The sequence below is a fragment of the Myotis myotis genome, unplaced genomic scaffold, assembly GCF_014108235.1.
Source record: "Myotis myotis isolate mMyoMyo1 unplaced genomic scaffold, mMyoMyo1.p scaffold_m19_p_14, whole genome shotgun sequence".
NCBI classification, from domain to species: Eukaryota; Metazoa; Chordata; class Mammalia; order Chiroptera; family Vespertilionidae; genus Myotis; species Myotis myotis.
In genome coordinates, this window is record NW_023416318.1 from 10,923,346 (window position 1) to 10,947,761 (window position 24,416).

Consider the following 24,416-nt stretch of genomic DNA (forward strand, 5'->3'; position numbering starts at 1 on the left):
TATTATAGACTTGTGATTGATCACAAAATTCTAGCAATACTAACTGGTAGAAAACAAAGCAAAATTTGTGACTCACAACCATATCTATAAGGTACATTTTATCTCTCTCTAGCATCAACTTGTCTTCCCATAACTCACAAATCTTCATTTATTTATTCTTAAAAGTCATGTTGTAGCTCACCCCTCTCTGGCTTTGATAATTTTTTTTCATTTGAATTATTTTTTCCTTTTAAAAAATCATATTATAGTGTGTGTGTGGTGTGTGTGTGTGTGTGTTTTAAAGCAACTCAAAATGTCTTGAAAGACAGGGAGAAATGAATCAACAAAAAACAAATTTACAAAAGCTCGGCAATATTCTTCAGAATGGAGGTCATTCTAAACTAAAAGCTCACCGGTGCCAGGGATATACTTTGTAGATTCTGAAGCAGTTAGCAGCAAAGCCCTTCATCCAAAGGATAATTTGTAAATGAGTGTTGATGAAAAGAATGACAACTCACAATAGCACTGTACTACACTTTCTCACTCTTTTCCAGTTGGTAAGGAATATTATAGTGAGGAAAGGGCAAATGGCTTTTTTCCACCTGTGTGCAAAGCTTAACTAAAAAGTCCATGAAAAAGGCAGTCACATTGCCAGATGCAATTTGTAGCCATGTACCTGGATGTGTTTCCTTCTGGTGTGTTCAGAAGTCATTTGGGGACAACTCAATGCTTTCTTCTTGTTCTTGCTTGGCTTCTCAATGTATCTCCTCTGATGGTCAGTGATACTGCTGTATAATTTAACTCTCCTGGGGGACAGACAAACTCTTTCATGGCCAAAAGCCTGGATCAATCGGGCAGTGTCAATGGTGGAAAGAGAGCTGCTCCTTTCATGCAAAGTCACTTCTTTATCTGTTTGGGTCAATATATCTGATTCCACAGGAGAAGTTGTGGTGGAAATGGCAGTATCTGTGAGCAGCTCACTCTCCTCTGAGGGTCTAGAATCTGAAGAAGTATTGTTTATATAACAAAAATTTGGCTTTTTTCTCAGAATATATTTATCAAATTTAAGCTGTTCAATTTTAATCTGATTGGACCTTCCAGCTTGATGAGTAGAAAGCACCTTGTTTTTAAGATCTCCCATGTTTTTATGGCATTTCCCCACACTTTTATACCGCTTCTTTTTCTGAAGCTTGTTTCTCTGTTGCTGTCTACCATTCCATTCCTTAGTATCTCGCTGCCCTCTGCTATCATCCTGTGTACTTTCTGAGGGCCAAAGGGAATGTGTGATAGGATTCTGAAGAAGTTTAGCCAAACGATCAAGTCGCTCCACCAAGGATAGTTCTTTTCCACCCCTGAACTCGTGAGATTTTTGTTGCTTCTGCCGCTCCTGATACTTGTTCCAGAGTTCATTCAAACTTGTGATGTGCTGAGTTGTGGGCTCTGGGGTGACCTTACGATTCTTTTTTTGATCCTTAATCTGTTTGTCACATTTTGTATGATCTCCAGCCTGACTTTTAGTAGAATGTATCTTTTCTTTGTTTCCCAAGTTTACATTGATATGGAGGCTCTCTATTCTAGTACATTCGGTCTCTTCCTCAGTTTGATAAGAGGGAGGAAGACTAATATGGTGTTTGTCTGGAGGATGCTGGAAGAAATCTTTCCAAGAATGCCCCATGAAAACACTTCTCCCTAAGGATTCAGGGCAAAAATCTCGATCACTTGGTAGGTGCACTGGATGATGAAAGTAAAACTTGGCTCTCCTGAACACAGAATGGGTAGTATTTTCAAATTCCGAACTGGACTCTGAAAAGGAGAAAAAAAAGATTTTGAAGTTCTTTCAAAATATTTTCATTTCCTTTAGAAATAGTATTCAAACTTAATTCTTTAGAAACAGAAGAAAAAGAAAGAACAGTTTATATAAAGTTTCAGAAAATTCACTGCCTGAACAAAGGATTTATGCCTTGTGCCTAGTGGCTAGAGTGGCATGGTAAACATTTAAGAGACGCAGGGTCAGAAGACCTGGATTCTGGGTAGAACTCTGTCACAAACTGGCTGGGTGAGCTTGAGAAAGGAGCTTTAGTCCTCGGGACTGTAACAGCAGCTGCTTTGTACTAACTGCTTGCTATGTGTGGGGTACTATGATCAGTGCTCTATGTTTTTCCCCTTTTTATTCAATCATGTTGAGAAAACTGAGAGATGTGCCTTCCTAACCCCTCTTTCAGCTAAGAAACCTGAGAATTCATTATCAGAAATTAAATGCGTGGGATAAAAAAGAAAAACTCTTTACATGTTCTAGAGCCTCTTAAAATTTCTTTCTGTGGGCCATCTTCACATTTTTTCCTCCAATTTTTTTTTTTACTGTGGTAAAATATACCTAATACAAAATTTACCATCCTCCAAATTCACTTTTTGACAGTCATTCTATGTAAAAATGGGCATTTTTAGATGTAATAATATCTAATAATCATAACCCCCAGATGGAAATAGTAATATAGGATCAATATATATTTTGGTGTTTCAAGTTATAGGTAGAAACAAAGAAATATATATGTATGCAACAAAGTAACACTTGTAACTACAGGATCCTTTTCACCTACACCATAGATTACTGACAACTAAGGTTTTTATTAAATACTCTTATAATCCCTAAGGCAATTTCCCCAGAACATAGTAAGACACATGAAATCTGCTTTTATGTCTAAAGTACAATCTGCCCTGGGTAGGTAGCTAAGTTGGTTAGAACATCATCCCAATATACCAAGGTTGTGGGTTTGATCCCTGTTCAGAGCACTTATAAGAATCAACCAATGAGTGCATAAATAAGTGAGACAACAGCCGTAGCTGGTTTGGCTCAGTGGACAGAGTGTCGGCCTGTGAACTGAAGGGTCCCAGGTCGATTCTGGTCAAGGGCACATGCCTGGGTGCAGGCTCTATCCCCAGTGGGAGGCATGCAGGAGGCAGCTGATCAATGATTCTCTCTCATCAATGATGTTTCTATCTCTTTCTCCCTCTCCCTTCCTCTCTGAAGTCAATAAAATTTTTTTTTTAAAAGAACAAAAAAATAAGAGACAACAAATCAATGTTTCTCTCTCTCTCCCCCTTCCTCTCTCTAAAATTAATTTAAAAAAAAATAGCCGGGAAGGAGAGGAAAAAAGGGAGCTATCTGTAATACTATCAATAATAAAAAATATATATTAAAAAAAAGGAAATCTTGACAATACATGCTCAATGTAGATGAACCTTGAAGACATTGTGCTGAGAGAAATAAGCCAGACACAAAAGTATAACATTGTATGATTCCACTTATGTGAATTAGATAGAAGAGGCAGATTCACTGGAACAGAGACTTGAATGGTGATGTTAGGGGCCAGGAGGAAGTGAGTAGAGGAAGTTAGTGTTTGATGGGATAGAGTTTCAGTTTGAGAAGATGAAGTAATTCTGGGGATGGATGGAGGTGATGGTTGTACAACTATGCGAATGTACTTAATGTCACTGAACTGTATACTACAAAATGGTCAAACCCGTAAATTTTGTTATGTATATTTCACCACAATAAAAAAAAATGTAACAACTTCAAAAAAATAATAACCCAGACAGTATGGCTTGGTGGTTGATTGTTGACGACAAAATATCCATTTATGATCATACCCTCAATAAAATGAGTATAGAAGGAAAAGTACCTTAACATAATAAATACCATATATCACAAACCCTCAGCCAATATACTCAATGGTGAAAACGGAAAGCTTTCCTCTAAAATCAGGAACAAGAAAAGGATGCCCACTCTTACACAACACAGTTCTGGAAGTCCTATTCAGAGCAATCAGGCAAGAGAATAAACTTAAAAGGATAGAAATAATAACAAAATCTGCTCCCCAACCGCAACAGAATGCAATTAGAAATCAATAGCAGAATAAAATTTGGAAAACTCAAATATGTGAAAATTAAATAAAACATTCCTAAGTAACCTATGAGTTAAAGAAGAAATCAAAAGAGAACCAGAAAATACTTTGTAATAAATGGCAATAAACTTATGAGATGCACCTAAAGCTAAAAGGTAAATTTATAATAGAATATGCCTGTATCAAGAAAGAAGAAAGATCAAGTAAAGAAGCCTAAACTTTATCTTAAGACATTGGGAAAAGATTAAACTAAAACTAAAGCAAACAGAAGGAAGGCAATCATAAAAATTAAGGTGAAGCCGAAACCGGTTTGGCTCAGTGGATAGAGCGTCGGCCTGCGGACTGAAAGGTCCCAGGTTCGATTCCGGTCAAGGGCATGTAAGTTGGTTGCAGGCACATCCCCAGTAGGAGATGTGCAGGAGGCAGCTGATCGATGTTTCTCTCTCATCGATGTTTCTAACTCTCTATCTCTCTCCCTTCCTCTCTGTAAAAAAATCAATAAAATATATTAAAAAAAAAAAATTAAGGTGAAAATTAATGAAATAGAGAATTTTAAAAAGAAAAAAATAATAGAAAACAAAGGCTGGCTCTCTGAAAAGATTAAAAAAAAAAAATCAACAAACTTTTAGTTAGACTGACCAAGAAAAAAATAAGACTTATATCCAAAATGAAAGAGGGACCATTATTACCAATAAATAAATCTTATTTACTGAACTAAAAAGGATTATAAAGGAATACTATGAACTAAATTAGATACTTTAGATATAATGAACACATCCCATTCCTAGGAAGCCACAAACTATTGAAACTGACTCAAGAAGTAATACACAATCTGAAAAGACCTAAAGCAAGTGATGAATTTGAATTAGTAATAATGAAAAAATTACCTACAAAGAAAAGTTCAGGCACAGATGGTTTCACCCCAGAATTTTATTAAACATTTAAAGAATATTGATTTTTCAAATTCATTTTATGAGGCCAGTGGTACCCTGATAATAAAACCCAACAAAGACATCACCAGAAAACTACAAGTCAACAGCTCTTACAAACATAAACAAAAAAAATCCTCATCAAAATATTAGCAAATGAAATCTAGCAACATATAAAAAGAATTATACAGCATGACCAAGTGGGATTTACCCCATGAGTACAAGTTTGGCTTAACACAATACAATATACACATGATGTATTATAGAATTGTACTTCTGAAACCTATATAATTTTATTAACCAAAGTCACCCCAATACGTTCAATTTAAAGATTAAAAAAACCCCTACTCATCTGATAATCTGAGACACAGAAAAAGCATTTGACAAAATCTAACCCCTTCCTTGATAAGAACACTCAACAAACTAGGAATAGAGGGAACTCTGATAAAGGGCTTCCATGAAAAACACCAAGCTAAAATCATACTCACTTATGAAAGACAAAATGTCTGCCTCCTAGACAGGAATATATAAAGATGTCTGCTTTTGCCACTTCTATTTAACATTATACTTGAGGTGTTAGCCATAGCAATTAGGGAGGTGGGGGGAAGGCATTTGGATTACAAAGAAAGAAGTAAAACTATATTCACAGATATCAAGATCTTGTATCTAGAAAATTCTTTTTTTTTTTAAAATATATTTTATTGATCTTTTACAGAGAGGAAGGGAGAGAGATAGAGAGTAAGAAACATCGATGAGAGAGAAACATCGACCAGCCGCCTCCTGCACACCTCCTACTGGGGATGTGCCCGCAACCCAGGTACATGCCCTTGACCGGAATCGAACCCGGGACCTCTCAGTCCGCAGGCCGACGCTCTATCCACTGAGCCAAACCGGTTTCGGCGAAAATTCTAAGAATACATTAAAAACCTATTAGAACTAATAAATGAGTTCAGCATGACTGCAGGATAAAAAATATTTTAAAAATCAACTGTATTGTCATACACTGCAGTTAAACTAAAAACAAAATAAAAAACACCATTTAATTCACAGTAGCATAAAAAATAAAATAGTTAGAAATAAATATAACAAAAGAAGTGTAAAACTTCTACTCTGAAAACTACAAAACACCGTGGAAAGAAATTAAAGAATATCTAAATCAGGGGTCCTCAACCTTTTTAAACAGGGGGCCAGTTCACTGTCCCTCAGACCGTTGGAGGGCCGGACTATAGTTTAAAAAAAAACTAGTCGGCTGCTAAGCAACAGGCAATAGCGGCAAAAACACCCGGCGGGCCGGATAAATGTTTTCGGCGGGCCGCATGTGGCCCGCGGGCCGTAGTTTGAGGACCCCTGATCTAAATGAATAGAAAACATCCCATGTTCATGGACTGGAAGATAATATTGCTAAGAAGGCAATATCCACACACTGATCATAGGTTCAACACAATCCCTATCAGAACCTAGCTGGTTTCTTTGTAGTAATTGCCAAGCTGATTCCAAAATTCATGTGCAAGTGTAAGAGATCCAGAATAGCACCATAAAATAGACAAAGTTGAAGGATTCACACTTTCAATTTCAAAACTTAATACTACAAAGCAACAGTCAGCAAGGATAGACATGTAAAGCAACAGAATAGAACTGAGAGTCCATAAACAAACCCATACATCTATGGTCAATTGACTTTCAATAAGGGTGCCAAGCCCATTCAATGAGAAAGGAACAGTCCTTTTTAACAAATGGTGCTGGGGAAAAAAACAAAAACCAAAAACAAATGGTGCTGGGATAACTGGATATCCACATGGAAAATAATGAAGTTGTACTCTTACCTCACACCACATATACAAAAAAATTAACAAAAATAGATCAAAGAGCTAACTGTAAAGCTAAAACTAGAAAATATTAGAAGAAAACATAGGAGTAAATCTTCATTACCTTGAATTTGTAGGACTGGTAGATAAGACACCAAGAGCACAAGCAACAAGAGAAAAAGTAAATCAGGCTTCATCAAAGTTAAAAATCTTTATACTCTTTAAAGGACAGCGTGCGTCTTTTTTAAGCATACAAACATTTACACATATCTATTAAATCAACCTCATTATTTGCAATATTCCCAGATGATTTTCTTAACTTTGCTTTTTAAAAATTTCAGCCCAGCCGGCATGGCTCAGTGATTGAGCGTCAACCTCTGAACCAGGAGTTCAGGGTTCGATTCCCAGATGGGGCACATGCCTGGGTTGTGGGCTTGATCCCCAGTAGGAGGCATGCAGGAGGTAGCCGATTTAATAATTCTCTCTCATCATTGATGTTTCTATCTCTCTCTCCCCCTCTACCTTCCTCTCTGAAATAAAAAAATATATATTTTTTAAAAAATAAAATAAAAACAATTTCATTTCAATGATCTAGTATGAGATAAGTATGTATGTTCAAACTCCTTACTACTATTCTGTCTTGTCCATTTCCTCCTGAAGGTCCTCCAGGGTTTAGGACAGTTTGTGGACTGTTTTGCATTTTCCCCCTAGCACCTTTTACCTAAACAATATATCATAAGAGTTATTTTCATATAATTCTACTTCATTTTTTTGTAAGGCAACATAAACTTCCTTACTGATGATGCTCCCAGTTTTGTTTTATATATTTTATGCTATTTCCTGTTTAAAGATTTATATTATGACCTCATTGTGGATTGCAAATCAGTATAAAAACATCACTCCTTAATTCCTGTAACACTTTTGGTGTTTAATTTAATCTCACCTATATTAATATGTCTCTATATTTTTCATCTCTACTTTTCCTTTTATTTTTCAACCCTTCTGAGTTATTTTATTTTCAATATGTCTGCTATATAGCATGGGTTTATTTTCTTTTCTTTTATGACTGGCTTATTTCACTTAGCACAATTTCATTGAGGTTCATCTATGGCTTCTATGCTGTAGCTTGTGATAGGATTTCCTTCCTTTTTAAGGGTGTATAAAATTTAACTATGTTTTTAACACACTTTCTGTTTTAAAGAAAATCTCAAGAGATTTTTTTATTATTAAATTTACTGGGCTGGCATTGGTCAACATGAACAGGTTTCAGGTATGTGTTTTTATGTTACAAGATCTATATATTGCACCATGTTAGCACTTTATCTGTTGATGGACATTTGGATTGTCTTCGTATCTTGATTAATGTGGATAATGCTGAGCTGAACATAGGTGTGCAGATATCTGTAAGATCGGCTTTGATTTTTTTTTTAGACATATACCCAGAAGTGGGATTGCTGTATTATATGCCAATTCTATTTTTAATTTTTCGAGGAACCTTCGTACTATTTTCCACAGTGGCTGCACCCTTGTATATTCCACCAACAGTGCACAACAGTTCCAATCTCTCTGCATGATTGCCTATAAAATAATCTTATAATTATCACCTGTTCTGATAGTGGCCACCATAATTGGTGTGAAGTAGTATCTCATTGTGATTTTAATTGGTATTTCTCTGATTAGTGATATTGAGCATCTCTTCATGTATGTATTAGTCATTCATATGTCTTCTTGGGAGAACTATTTAAATCCTTTGCGCCCTTTTAAAAACTGGCTTTCTCTGTTGTTGTTGAATTAAAGAAGTTCCATATATAACCTGGATATTAAGCACTAACCATGATTTACAAATATTTCCTCCCATTTCATAGGTTGCCTTTTTACTCTATTGATTGTGTCCTTTGATGGAGTTTTTAATTTGGTGTAAGTATAATTTATTTTTTTGCCTTTTTTTTTACACACTGCACCAAATTTTAAGACAAAGGACACTGGACATTAAGAAAGAGGTCCACTTTAGTATTTATCATCTAGTGCAGTTACTTTTCTTCTTGCGTGTATATTTTTTTGCTTTTGTTGCCTGTGCTTTTGGGGTCATATCCAAGAAATCACTGCCAAATCAAGGCCATGGAGCTTTTCCCCTATGCTTTCTGCTAATAGTTTTATAATTTTAGTTCTTATGTTTAGATCTTTGATTCATTTTGAATTAGTTTTTATAAGTGGTAAAAGGTAAGTATCCAAATTCGTTCTTTTGCATATGGATATCAGCTTTCCAATACCATTTGCTGAAGAGAATATTTCTTCACCACTATGTAGTATTGGCACCCTTGTGGAAAATCATTTATCTTATACATTTGTGATGTGAGCAGCTATACCTGTACTATTTTTGAAATGTAATATGGATTATAGCTCATTGACTCCTTTCTTTCCTTATCTGGGTATTGTTCTATCTTCCTCTAAGAGGTAAAGTTTGACAGCCAGGTAGTAATGGCTGTGTCCTCTATGCCTTTCTTTTGTTAGACTCAAAAGAGGGCCATGAGTCTTTATTGTAATTTTTGGCTCTTTATTGTAATTTTTAAAAAGTTTGTACTGAGGTTTTCCTGTCTTTGTTACAATCTTCTGGAATAAGTTTTTCCCTATGTCAGTACTAACACATGATACTTCACAGGTTAATACTATCAGTCTTAGGTATTTATGTATAATCTTGTTCCCAAGTTGCCAATATTGTCTCCCAAAAGTAACAGTTATATTACAGACACACACACACACACACACACACACAGTGGCCAGATTATTATGACCAGCCCGATTATTATGACCACCCTATCAGTACAATGAAGTGAATTAGTTATGCAAATAATAATGATAATAAAACCTTGAGAGTATTTGCTTAGGAAGTTTTCAATATTCAGTATTTTTGGAAGTGTCAATGAAGTACTGATGGGGTGGGTGGTCATAATAATCTGGCCACTCAGTGTATATCCGCATAGACAAAGTAGCACTGAAGTAATTTTACAAAAAAAAAAAAAAGAGAGAAAAAAGGTAAGAAAAAATGGATGTTTAAATTATGAGGCTATATTCTCATCAAGATGAAAGGAAATAGACATAGCATCTCCCTCTCCCGACACACATAAATCCCAACCCCATTACCTTCAATATCTATCTGCAAGGATTCCTTATTTTCTGAGCAGGCTTCCTTAGGAAATGTCCTCTTACTAGGGATCGCCTCTTGCTGCTTAATGGCTTTAGTGTCTGGTAGGCTTTCAATCTTTGTGCCTTGTAGTTGAGCTGCGAGCTCTGCAGCAACAGCATCACTGGAATCTAAGAGAGGGCAATTAACACCCTATCCAGACAGGATTGACAAAAAAATATTTAAAATACCTCTCCAGCATCTACTATGAAAAGCATTATTGTTGGTGTTGAAGAAAAAATAAAAAGATCAATCAGGAATGTGATTAGAAACTGTTGTTCTAAATTGGAGTTAAAAAACACACATAGATATCATACAAAGTAAAAGAATTACGCCATAGAGAAAGACAGACAAAGAAGTGTAAGTACTCAAAGGAAGAAAACCTAATTCCAGCTAGGAGGATCATGCAAGGGCTCTGGAGCACAGTTACCTAAGCTTGGTGTTAAACGTTAGGTGAGCTGCAGTACACACAGAAATGGGAAGAGAGGCCATTTTAGGCAGAGGTGACTACATAAGAAAGAATGAAGTCAGCAACGCAAATGAACAAATAAGAAATAGATCAAGGATATTGTTTATTTGACTACAGAATTTATAAGGAAAACAGGTGAAAATTAGCATTTGAAAAGTTGTTTGGTAGCTGATTCTATTGTTCTGAAAGACTATGCTAAAAGTTAAGATTTTATTCTTAAGGGCAATGAAAACTTTTTGATTAGGAGATTAACATGATCAAAACATTCAAAAAGGAGATAAAATTTTGAAATGTTGACCAGAATACAATACAAATTTGAAAAACAAAAACAATGGATGGAGTGTTTGTGTGAACTAATATAAATTCAAAGTAAACATCATTACATAAAAGGGTACGGTCTTTTTTTTTTTTTAGTTTTATTCATTTCAAACGGGCGGCCGTAGTTTGCCCACGGCTGTCTTAGGCCCTATCATGTAAAAGCTGTGACAGTAATGGTGGGTTTATGACATGAATTTTCAGGAAAGCTTCCCGTATTTTTCTTTGTACAACAATGGGTTAAATAAAGTGTCACTTTAAATAACATCTGTTCCTTCTGGTTTGATACGACAGTAAAGAAAAATAGTCTAGATCAGGTGTCTTTCTCAAAGTAGCAAAGTACAGTTGAGCAATCCTTTCAAGTTCTTTGGCTTACTCAAAGTTTATGTTACTTATAGAGCCAATTTTGATATTTCATATAATCCTAGAAACGCACTTATGCCATGTACATTTTATATAGAGTATCTTTTTTATAATTTTTAAAGTCTTACATTACATCCTTTTAAACTTGTCTAATATTTCTCTCTTTTTTTTATATATGCATTTTTATTGATTTTTTACAGAGAGGAAGGGAGAGAGATAGAGAGCTAGAAACATCGATGAGAGAGAAACATCGATCAGCTGCCTCCTGCACATCTCCTACTGGGGATGTGCCCGCAACCCAGGTACATGCCCTTGATCGGAATCGAACCTGGGACCTTTCAGTCCGCAAGCTGACGCTCTTATCACCTGAGCGAAACCGGTTTCGGCAAAACTTGTCTAATATTTCTATTTCTGATTTTCTTGGTAATACTTGATAGAAATTTACCTACCTTTTTGGTCTTTTAAAATTGGCTCTATTTTTTTTTTTAATTATATAATAAAATGTAAATGTAAACTGGTATGTTAGTAAATACATTTAAAAAGTCACCAATACAACTAAGATAACAGTCAACAGTTAATAATGGTTACATGTTTTTACAATGGGTTGACAAGAAATTCATTTGCTATTTCTAAGTATAAGTATTTTTCAACAAAGAAATCAGAAAGGCAATAGATAACTAAAGCATAACATAATGAATACCAATATGTCTACCACAGAGCTTAAAAAATAAAGCATTATAAAATCTACACTAACAAAAGAGAAAGATGCAAATTGACCATACCTTCATGACACCCAACATCCAAGCAGGAGTGAGTATGCAATTTAACCCAACAAAGATGGTGGATTAATTTGCATAGCAGGCCACAAGCAGCCAGGGGCGGGGTGGGACGCAGGCATTCCGTACAGCCCCAACTGCTCTGGGCAGTGTGGGAAGGCAGAAAGGCGGCTCCAGGCCTCTGGGCAGCGTGGGAAGGCGGAAAGGCAGCCAGGGGAAGGAAGGCCCACTCTTGCACGAATCTTCATGCATCGGCTACTAGTAATGATTATAATGATTCTGTGTATAAAGCCTCAATGATGCCATTCTCTTTCTTTTTAATAGCAACATTTATACTGAATTTAGAGTTTATCAATCTTAAGGATTTTTTTTTTACTATATTGTATGAATTAACAATGTAAGGATTGTTTTGCATGTCTTTAAACTTTATATAAGTAGTATAATACTCTATGTCCTTTAAGCAACATGCTTTTTTCACTCAATATTATGACTTGGGGATTTATTCACATTAATATATATGGCTCTAACTGATTCTTTATTGTCTCTTCGGAACACCTGTTTTTTTGATGTTGAATCTTTGAAGCCAATCTTGAATTTTCTGATCTTTTCTTTTCTCTTCGTTTTATGTTCTATTTTCTAAGAGATTTTCTCACTCTTATATTCCAACACTTCCACTGAGACTTTTATTTATGGTATAGTTTATGAGCTCACTTAGCTATTATATGTAAGTCACTATTTCTTCAGGCAGACATATCCCCTTTCCTTTGTAACCCCTTAAGGTAAAAGGTTCTGAGGTTGAACTTTTCCCATGGTGAAATGACTGCATAGGATTAAACCAGGAGAAGGATTTTTCCGTAGGATGCAAAGTTTAAAAGCAGACCAACAATATTATTAACAGACCCCTAGAATAGGTGGGATGTTTGGAGCCAAACTTTATTTCTAAGACATCATTTTTATTAAATGTAGCCTGAGTGGATGATGGTTGGCAAGTACTTTGTGCAGACTTTTGAAAAAATTCCCTTAATTCTATAACTTTGATTTCTGCCAAATTTTCCATATTTTCCCCATCCTCAGCTGTTTGTCAGTAGGATCACTGAGTTATCTACCAAATTACCACTAGTTTGAATTATTTGACAGATAAACTCATCAGACAATTTAATCAAGATTTTCTATGGTTTCTAGTCTCTAAAACATACTTGATTAAATATTATTTCATTTCAAAGTTACAACGTATTTTTTTTTCCATAGTAAAAATAAAGTTTACAGCCTAGCCGGTGTGGCTCAGTTGTTGAGCGTCAACCTATGAACCAGTAGGGGGTGTGCAGGAGGCAACCAATCAATGATTCTCATCATTGATTTTTCTCTCTCCCCCCTCCCTTCCTCTCTGAAATCAATAAAAAAATATTTTAAAAAACAGTTTACGGGTTTCAAAAATCTGTGAAGCACTTTAAAATATTTTACCTTTTTCTACATACCCAATAAGATAGCTAAGAAAAAAGTTTACATAACAAAGCAGAACAAGATAAAGACTGAACAATATTCTCATTTAGGATGAACAGGAGTAAAAGAGAGGCCATAAAATATACAAAGCCAATCCAGTTACCTGCATTATCTTTCTGAATGTTTTTTTTTTCCTTTGATGAGGGTGGCTTAGTTACTGCCCTCTTACTATAGATCCCCTCTTTATGTTTAATATGAACAGAGAATTTCAGGTCATCATCTCTTGTGCCTAGCACCTGAGCCGGGAAATCTGGCGCAATGGCATCATTGGATCCTAAAAAAAATGGAACAGTAGTACAATTAACACAAATATAGACATTAAGTTGAAGAAAGACAAAAATTTACCTCTTAAAACACTTTAAAAAAAAAAGGCACTACAATGGGAGTGTAGTACAGTAATCAGGAGATGTCAAACAGAAGATGTCAGACACGTAAACTGAATTGTAACAATACAAGGTGGAGAAGCAAATGACAGAAGACATATAAAGGAGACTAATAGTTCAGAAAGGAGACAATTTCCAGCTCAGGAAGGTTTTCAGAGGAAGGTGAAATTAGATTTTACCTTGGAAAATAAGTAGGCTGTTTGAAAAACACAGAGGAAGGAATAAAGACATTTTAGGCAGAGGTTACAGCATTAGTAGACAAGGAGGCAGGAAAGCAAAGAGTATATAAGAAGCAAACACATTTGTGCTCAGGCTGGGTTATAAAATACATTAAAGAGAGTGATGGGAAAAAATAACTGTCTGAAACGAAACTGAGCAGGGCATGGAATCCCAAGCTAAAAATCCCGAATTTTTTTGTACATAAAATGTAACATCAAGATTTTTTAAATAAAGGGAAATATAATTATCTACATTTAGGAAGATTAACGTGACAATATAAGGGACAAAACATTGAAAGGAACCCCTTATGTAATAAGAAATACAAAACTTGAAACTAATTTTATTAAAAATGTTTAATGTTCCTATATCTCTTGATAAAGAGAAGCTTATCTATGCCAAATATAAGTGGTGAAAGAATATCTCTGGACATACAGGAGAGTTTGTAGTAACTTTAGAATTATCTTCTACAAAAATGTGTTTTCTTTCTAATCTGGAATTCTGTACTTCATGCATTTTCTGAGCACTTAAAATGTAAATGCAATAAATGCTGGGTAAATATTAGTATCAGCAGAACAATACAAATATTAATAAGCCATGAAGCCATTTTTTGAGACAGATTGCAAGGATCCTACGAAGCCTTATTGGCTACAGTACTGATTGTATTTGGATCTTCTCAGTTTCTGTGGCATCACTTTCCCTGGTTTGCTCCCTACCTCTGGGAAAGCCCTTGTATCTATTCTTCTACCAAATCTCTCATTGTCAGAGTCCTTCAAAGGGTCAGAACTGAGCTTTCTTCAAATCCTGAGTGAAATCACAGATTACCAATGTATGGAACACTATATATATGCTGATGGCCAACAAATATATATTTATATCTAACTGGGACCTTTCTTCTGAGCTTCAGATTCTAGCATTCAGGACAAAGCTAGTCCTTGAAGAAATCAGAAGAACAATTCCTTCCTTAATTACAAAAAATATGTTATTGTATATTATGGTATAATTCAAACTACTATACATGGGGGTCACTCTCCTCACAATTACTTCTAGATAAGCAGAGCACACATACTGCCTGCAGCACACAATTGCACACTCGGCACTACCACCTTTCATTCTTGAACTCTTCATTTTGATCCATATCTTCAGCTGGATAAATCTCCAAGTGAATTTTTCAAGATGGGATGGAAGTAGAATATATTTTGTACTTCCTGCATATTTGTGAAAATGTCTTCTCATTGCCATACTGCTTAATGAATATGCACTTGGGTTCATATATCCCTGAATTATGTAATTATATAAATACATATTTTGCTCCATTTATCTGTTATATAATTCTTGGTTTGGTTTACTTAGCTGTGATTCTTATGACTCTAGTCTTCTTTTTCATCATCTTCATTTATTCTCTCTGTATTTTTAGAGAATTTCTCAAGTTTGTCCTCATCACCAATTTAATTTCCTTCACATTAATTTTCCTCTTCATTGCTTGCAAAATGTATTCTAAATCTACTACCAAATCTTTACATTTTCAGGTAGTCTTTTCATTTGTTCATTTCTGCTCCTCCCTTTTTTTTTAAATTGAGAATTCACATAACATTTAAATAATTATACAATTCAGAAATTCTTAGGATAATCACAACCAACGCTGCTATCTAATTACAGAACATTTTTGTCATCCCAAAAAGAAACCCTGTACACATCAGCAAATAATTCCCATTTCCCCCTCTCCCAAACCTCCTGGCAACCAGTAATCTACTTTCTGTCTATACAAACTTCCTCATTCTGCATATTTCATATAATGGAGTTAAAAAATATATGACTTTTTGCAACTGATTTGAAATATTTCTTGTGGGTTTATTTTTCTTTTTAATTCTGTCTGTGTTTCTTTTTGTATTTAGGACTCTGTTGCTAGGTGCATATACACTTATAACTGTTTTACCTTCTTGTTTATGGATTGACTCTATTATCACTATAAAGTGACCTTGTCTGTCTCTAATAATTTTTTTTAAAGTCTTTTACTGTTTATGAATGTTACTAGTCCTAATAAGTAAATTTCTAACACCTACCTCTTTCTTTGGGATGTTACCTTTGCCTTATCTGTATTTTTTTTTAATATTTATAGATGCACAACGCATTAATAAACAATGGCTATTAGCACAATTCCTAGGCTTTCATCAAGAGTAACTCTACTGGTCTAAGAAAGGATTTTTTTCTATTCTCAACTCCCTCACACTCAGAATAGATGGAGAACAACATTTCTCAGGATATAATGCACCATCCCACCTGAGTCATTCTCCTCCCACCACTGTCCAATTTTTCTCAAAGTTAATGTCTCCAACTAGATGGAATAGTTATGGATGTGAATGAATAGCAGGACACTAGAGGCCTCAAAAAGTATTGGGAAAACTGATCAGATTTCTGCTGATACAGACATCCTGTCTTCTGAAGTAGGGGGCTTAAAGTGATAGAGAAATCAAAGATTTTCCTACCTACAATCAATTAAGTCAGCTTGTTTTATTTCTGGTAGCCATTAAATGTGTTTTGAAAACCAAAGACTTGCAAATAATGGACATTTCTTCCAGTTTCTGATGAAAGGCTTAGTAATCAAATCTAGTATTTGATGAGTATTTATGTAGTTCTTTTTTCAGTGGCACCAGGGTTTTTTTTAACTCAATTACCATTGGATACTATTTTTGTCCTCTCAAAATTAACCAAAAAGAAGTGTGCTTAAGCCCAGGAGGTCACCAGTTGATTCCCAGCCAGGGAAAGAGCTGGGGCTGCCCACTGAATCCCCACTAGGGGGCGTGTAGGAGGCAGCCAATTGACGTTTCTATCTCTCTCCCTCTCCCTTTCTCTCTCAGAATCAGTATTTTTTTAAAAAATAAGACCAGAACAATTTATCCTTTCTGTGTAATTTCTGCAAATTTAAAGATGTCTACTGAAAAATCATGAAAAAAAACCCAAAACAATTTATATTTAAACTGAACCAAGTCATCTCCTGTGTACCATTCAAAATGTTATTCCATCAATCAAAATCCCACAGCACAGCAACTAAGTATCATTACTTTGAAGTCACGATAGGAAAATTTTCTAAATCTGCAGATGCCCTGGGGTGATCTCAAAGGAGTGATGCAGGATATTTAAAAATTCTAGGGAAACAACAATGATATTTGCTACCTGGTATACACTACACAAACTACTAGCTCAAGGTAAAGTTTCAATACTAGATAGTGCTACATTCATTTCAATGCTGTTGTGTCTTTACAAATGTGAATTACAGTTTCTGTAATAAAAGCAGGAAACAGGGTGTTGTGTCCAATTTCATCAAAAGGTTTGAGATGGTGTGTAGTGCCTTAGCAGTTGCACGTATCTCATTAGTAAGAAATTGTGGGAGAGACAGAACCTAGGCACAGAACCTACACAGAACGTTCTCTAGAGACAGAAGAACTTCGCTGGAGAGAACATGGCAAAAGTTCCTGGACAGAAACTGGCCTCAGAACCTAGAGACAGAACCTAGCGAGAGAACATGGCAAAAGATCCTGGACTGAACCTGACTACAGAAATTGGCAAGAGAACCTGACTAGAACCTGGTAACTGAACCTGGCTGGAGAACCTGGACAGAACCTGGCTGGAGAACCTAGCGAGGGAACTTGGCTACAGAACCTGGCTGGAGAACCTGGAGAACCTGGCTGGAGAACCTAGCAAGACAGCATGGATACAGAACCTGGCTGGAGATCCTAAGCAGAACTTTGCTGGAGATCCAGACCAGAACTTGGCTGGAGATCCTGGCTAGAGATCCTGGCTAGGCTGCTGATCAACTGAACGCTGTCTCTGTGTCTTTCCTTCTTCGCCGACTCCATCCACACCTTTGGGGACCCCTGGACCTGCTGGGGTTGGACCCCGGCATATGGCGCCCGAACAGGGACCCCTAGGTAAGCCCCACTCTCGGGATGGATAGGACTCCACCGTAGGAAGAGGGTGGATAGTCTTTGCCCCACAATCGGGACCGATCGGACTCCACCATAGGAAGAGGGTGGATAGTCTTCGCCGACTCCGTCCACACCTTTGGGAACTCCTGGAACAGGATTCCCCTAGGTAAGCCCCCCCCCCCTCCCCATTGAGAACCCCACACTCGGGACGGATAGGACTCCACCAGGGTACTGCAGACCCCCCTATAGAGGATAAGTAGGGTAAGAAGGTGGATAGTACAGAACTTAGATTGAGAAGATGTGCCATACTGAGTCCAAAGAAAGAAGACTCTGTATTGATCTTTAGATTAAGAAGATGTGCCATACTGAGTCTAAAGAAATAAGACTCTGTATTGATCTTTTAACACATATGCTTGCTAGCAGAGGAATTAAGGTTACTCCCAGTCAGACAGAACGTTTTATACAAGAAGTATGTCCATGCTTTTCTGAGGAAGGAAAGGTAAATGTAAAGGCATGGGAGGAGGTAGGCCCAAGGAGCCTTATCCTTAACCCCACTGCAGCCTTTCCACCCTGGGAAAGTGCAGGATTGGCAAGCTCTCCCTGGGGTGATAGATCAGGACTCAGGTAATAGCGGAAAGCGCCAATCCTACTCTTAAAATGGATACAAGAGAGCATTTCGGGGTTTTTTCTTTTTAATGCCTGCTTTTAAAAAATAAAAAAGGGGGAATTTGCCGGGAGCCGGTCCATCCTTGCTGTTTCAAAGGACCTGGCATATATGGCATACTGTTCTTAATATGTTTGCTCACCTTCTTGGCACTATGTGTTTTAACCAAGGTCTCCTCTCTGAGAAAGGTTGTTTCCCCAGGTAGGGATTTTCCCCTGAAGTTAGGGAGGGAATAAAACCTCTTAACTAAGTGCCAGGCGGGTAATTAATCACTTTAACTACGAACAATCGTGCTTAAGCTACATAATCTTTACTCCCTGGAATGAAGATAAGAAACGCCTTAACCTTTGTAATAGAGATTGATAGGATTGAATCAACTGGTATAAATACAGATGCAACAAGACAGCAAGACACAGAACTTAGAACACAGAACTTAGAATACAGAGCTTAGAACACAGAACCTACAGACAGAAGAACTTCGCTGGAGAGAACATGGCAAAAGATCCTGGACTGAACCTGACTACAGAAATTGGCAAGAGAACCTGACTAGAACCTGGTAACTGAACCTGGCTGGAGAACCTGGACAGAACCTGGCTGGAGAACCTAGCGAGGGAACATGGCTATAGAACCTGGCTGGAGAACCTGGAGAACCTAGCAAGAGAACATGGACACAGAACCTGGCTGGAGATCCTAAGCAGAACTTCGCTGGAGATCCAGACCAGAACTTGGCTGGAGATCCTGGCTAGAGATCCTGGCTAGGCTGCTGATCAACTGAACGCTGTCTCTGTGTCTTTCCTTCTTCGCCGACTCCATCCACACCTTTGGGGACCCCTGGACCTGCTGGGGTTGGACCCCGGCATACTAATACTTGACACTCCACCCAAAGAAGAGGTGCCTTTTGCTAATTCACATAAAGTTTCTCTCTGGGCTAACTAAGGCCCTGGCAATGTGTGTAGAGTTGGGTGTGAAGAGGTAGGAATGGGGCTGATACGTATAATTTAAAAAGTTATGTCCCCCTCTACTCCCATGTAGCTTAGAGTTTGGTTGTGGTTTAAAACTCCGTGTCTAAGCATGAGTCTTATAATATAGGTGATTTTACAACTCCAGAGAGATAGAAACAATTTCGTTCCTCTGCTAAATTCCTGGTGATCCCTGAGAATGCCTTTGCTGGTTGGAGAGAAATATAGTAAAATAGTGATGAGTGATATCCAGAAAAAATACCCAGACATTGTCTTCTGGTGGGGCAAGGTGTGCTTTTTAAAACATGTTCCCTTCAATGTTTTAATACAAAGAAGTATGACTGGTAAAAAAAAAAAAAAAAAAAAAAAAAAAAGAAATTGTGGTTATTTATGAACAAAGTATTTTCTTTCAAAAAGCAAAACCGCAAAGAAATGCCTAACATTTTTGTTTATACTTAATATTTTTGTTTATTAAGTTAGGTCAAAACAAGTATATGTGCCCTAATAACTTACTCCCTATTTGAAAAAATACTTATTTTATATGTGTTTCACATAATGATGAGGAAAAAAATCACCGAAACATTAAGGGCTCTGTGAACAGAGAAAACTTGGAAAACTCTGACCTAAACAGAGTATACTAACTCAAACAAACAATTGTTCATACAATTTTCTTCATCAAATATTTATTAAATGTTTAAGTATACATAATATATCATCTGACCAAATGACTCATCTATCTGAACCAAAGATGGAGGCATGAAACACCCATATTTCACTGAAAGATTAAATACCACTGAGCTTTCATGTCATTCCAGAATTAACTAGCCAGTCCACAAATAAAATTTCAAAATATAAAATTTTATTTATTTTCTTAATCCTCACCTGAGGATATTTTTCCATTGATTTTTAGAGAGAGTGGAAGGGAGAGTGAAACATCGATGTGAGAGAGAGACATCAATTGGTTGTTTCCTGTATGCATCCCAACCAGGGCCAGAGAACCTGCTTATGTGCCAACTTATGTGCCCTTGACTAGAACTGAACCCAGGACCCTTCAGTCTGAGGGCTGTGCTCTATCCACTGAGTCAAACCAGTTAGGGAGAAAAAATAAAATTTTAAATAATTCTGAATAATACCTGAGTGTGAGCTCTCAATGGTGGTGTCTGATTTGGAATCCATAGGTGAAGGAATTTGACCTAATTGTGGAACATAGGTCCTCTTCGATTTGGAATCCATAGATGAAGGACTTTGACTTAATTGTGGAACATAGTACATCTTCGTACTACCAGAAGGCTTATATGGCAACACTGAAGGCTGAGCTAAGGAGATAAAGATCAGAACAATTAAAAAGAAAATATTAATTCAATGAACAAATACTGAGTGCCTTCAAGTGCCAGGCAGTGTTCAAGATTCTTGGGAAATATCAGTACCTCTGCCTTAAGAGGAGGAAGATATATAGTAAGTAAGCAGCATACTAAATACATTATCTAATATTTTAATAAATTATAAGTGAAATGAAGGAAATAATTAGAAAATAATGAGGGAGATTAGGGCAGGATACATGCCTAATAAAGTCTCAGATTGTTTAGAAATACTTATACCACTCCATCAGGCAAAAGCAAAAAACAAAACAAAGCCCCCAAAACAAAAATAAAACCTAAAACAAAACCACCACCACCACCACACACACACACACACACACACACACACACACACACACACACACACACATTCTCTCCGCCCCCCCCCCCCACCCCCAAACCGAGACAATTTTATAGAGGGAAGAATTTAAACAACAGAAAAATAAGCTACAGCCTCCACTTCTATATGGCCATTGCTGTAATCGTTTATTGCTAGAATATTAACTTATTAATTTTCGTCTTCATGTATATAAAGTTTGATAGTGATGGTTAAATTTACCATTAACAAGGTTGCAGAAAATGAATAACAATAATTGGGCAGAATTACAGTGGACCCAGATCAAGAATGATTATGATCTGGAGATGGAGAATTCTTAGAAAGATAAGTGGCTTTTTAAATTTTTCATCAAACTTATGTTTGGATGCAAGTCTTTTTTTAAAAAATATTTTTATTGATTTTAGAGAGGAAGGAAGAGGGGGGGAGAGATAGAAACATCAATGATGAGAGAGAATCATTGATCGGCTGCCTCCTGCACACCCCACACTGGGGATCGAGCCCACAACCCTGGCATGTGCCCTTGACCAGAATCGAACCCGGGACCCTTCAGTCTGAAGGCCGATGCTTTATCCACCAAGCCAAACCGGCTAGGGCTGAATGCAACAGTCTTAAGATTACTTTGTACTGCCTGCCAATGGGGGAAGAAGTAAGTACACAGCAAATAATGTTTGCTTTTGGGAAAGAAACGACTGAAAGGGGTTAAAGAAAGTTCAACTAAAAACTTCTTCAAAAAATTTAAAAAATAGAACCAAATATAAACATACAGTAAATTATTCTGAATTTATTAATTCAGATTAGTGGGCAGATAGTCATGTGTTGAGCATAAAGTATAAATTCTATGTACTTTTAAATATTTTCATATAAAAGAAATAATAAAAATTTTACTTTTAAATTCACAATTTCAAAACTATTTAAATCAAATAATATTAATACTTTAAAGTAGTCCTTTCTCCCAGGTACCTGTATGTAAAGGTAAAACCAGAAATTGTGACCTCTCTATATAGACTGATCCACTTGATGTGAGTAGAGGTTTAAAGCACAGTTTCACAGTTGGATTTCCCCTCTTGTGCTTCTACTACCACCTGAGGACAACAGACTGCGGGTAGCTATTGTCCCATTAGCCTCAGTTTCAGAACAAGACAAGTGAACAGAACGAAACTATTTCTGCTGCCTGCAGCCACATCCCAACTGACACACAAACCAGTGAGTGAGATAAGCAAATGTTTGTTATAAAGCACTGAGACTTTTAAAGCTATTGTTACATAACTGACACATAAAGATGTTCTTTGCGGTATTTATTAAACTCTACAATTTCAGAGTTTTATTTTATTTCACAGTAAAAATGTATAACTATCTTAACATATAAATGTACTTACTTAAATTCAATGCAATTCAAGTGCTGAACCAAGAAATCTTCTTTTATACATTTAGGCATAGCCTCTTTATATCTACAGATAGGTAAACTTTTTGTATACATAGAAAAATTTTAAATAGATTTGTGCAAACTATTAAATACTTTAAAATCAGTAATCTAAAGTTTCCATTCTCATATGGGAGAAGAATGGAAACTTAATTGTTAATTTTCCTGTTATAAAAATAACTTACTCTAATTTTGAATATTATATAGTACCAGAGGCCCAGTGAACATTCATGCACAGGTGGGGTCTGGCCAGCCAGGTCCCAATCGGAGTGGATCAGGGCTGGGGCTGTTGTGAGGAGGAGACCATAGGAGGTTGGCTGGCTAACCCACCCTGATTGGGGCCCGATTAGGGCCGGGTCGGCTTAGGAAAGGAGCTGAGGGCAATTTACTGGCGGGCTCTGCCCCCAATTGGGGTAGGTGGCCGATTGGGGGCAGGGCCAGCTGTGGGGAGGGGCTGTGGGCCAGCTGGCCTCACCCCCAAATGGGATGGGGAGGCCACCAGGAGCGGGGCTGGCCGGGGGAAGGGGACACAGGTGGTTGGCTGGCCAGCCCTGCCCTAATTAGAGTGGGGGGCCCAATCTGGGGTGGGGCCGGTCAGGAGCGGGGGCTGCAGGAGGTTGACCGGCCAGCCCCGCCCCCTATTGGGGTAGGGGGAGTGATCGGGGGGGGGGCAGTGGGGGGGAGGGGCTAGGGGGGGCCATTCTGGGTGGGGCAGTCCGATCAGGGGCAGGGCCGCAGGTGGTTGGCCAGCCAGCCCCACCTACGATTGGGCGGGTTTGCTGGCCTCAGTGGGCGTCATAGCGACTGGTCGTTTGGGTTGTTCTGATGTTATGGTCGCTGGCTTTTTATATATATATAGACTAGAGGCCCAGTGCACAAAAATTTGTGCACTCAGAGGGGAGGGGAGTCCCTCAGCCTGGCCTGTACCCTCTCGCAGTCTGGGACCCCTCCGGGGATGACCACCTGCTGGCTGAGGCCTGCTCCCCGGGGGATTGGGCCTAAGATGGCAATCAGACATCCCTCTGGGAGCCCGGCAGCCCTTGGGGGATGTCCACTTGCCAGCAGGGAGCAGACCTAAGCTGCAGTCGGACATCCTTAGCGCTGCTGAGGAGGCAGGAGAGGCTCCCACCACTACCGCTGTACTGGCAGCCATCAGCCTGGCTTGTGGCTGAGCAGAGCTCCTCCCATGTGAGAGCGACCTGACCACCAGAGGGCAGCTCCTGCATTGAGCGTCTGCCCCCTGGTGGTCAGTGTGTGTCATAGTGACCAGTCATTCCCAGTCCTTCTGCTGTTAGGGTTAGTTTGCATATTACCCTTTTACTATATAGGATAGAGGCCTGGTGCACGGATGGGGGCCAGCTGGTTTGCCCTGAAGGGTGTCCCGGATCAGGGTGGGGGTCCCGCTTGGGTGCCTGGCCAGCCTGGATGAGGGGATGATGGCTGTTTGTAGCTGGTCACACCCCCTTCAGGGTGGGTGTCCCCACTGGGGTGCCTTGCCAGTCTGGGTGAGGGGCTGAGGGCCGTTTTCAGGTTGGCGGGTGACTGAAGCTCCCAACCTCTCCTTTTTGTCTTTTTTTTTTTTTATTCTGGGATTTATTTACCTTCTATGGCTGTCACTGGAACTGAGAGCCGGCTTTAGCTCTGAGGCTCGGCTCCAGCTCTGAGACCTGGGCTGCTGAAAGCAGGTATCTGGTTTGTTTGGGTTCTATAATTGTAACACTGTTGCTGTCCTGCTCGCTCCAGCTCTGATGGCTGAAAGCAGGTTTCTGGAGTTTGTTTAGGTTCTATAATTGCAACATAGTTGCTTAGAGTGCAAGCTCAGAGGCTGGCAGCGGCAGGCGGGGAACCTTGGCTTCCTCCATCACTGGAGCAAGCAAGCCTCCTGTTCATTTCAGCTGCCTGGCTGCCGGCTGCCATCTTGGTTGACAGTTAAT

General features: G+C 38.0%; 1 protein-coding gene and 1 non-coding gene across 2 annotated transcripts in view; both read right to left on the reverse strand.

The window, feature by feature from the left end:
- The window catches only part of ALMS1 (ALMS1 centrosome and basal body associated protein), a 152,801-nt gene that overhangs the window by 36,799 nt on the left and 91,586 nt on the right, over positions 1-24,416 (reverse strand). Inside the window, exons 14-17 of the mRNA XM_036334116.1 lie at positions 20,501-20,683; positions 13,323-13,493; positions 9,757-9,927; positions 656-1,782 (exon numbers count right to left, since the gene is read on the reverse strand). Of these exons, the coding sequence (XP_036190009.1) occupies positions 656-1,782; positions 9,757-9,927; positions 13,323-13,493; positions 20,501-20,683 (1,652 nt within the window). The remainder of the gene's footprint in view (positions 1-655; positions 1,783-9,756; positions 9,928-13,322; positions 13,494-20,500; positions 20,684-24,416) is intronic.
- Positions 8,566-8,716, reverse strand: LOC118669570. The gene has a single exon (XR_004972034.1). It is a non-coding gene; the product is annotated as a small nucleolar RNA SNORA81 (small nucleolar RNA).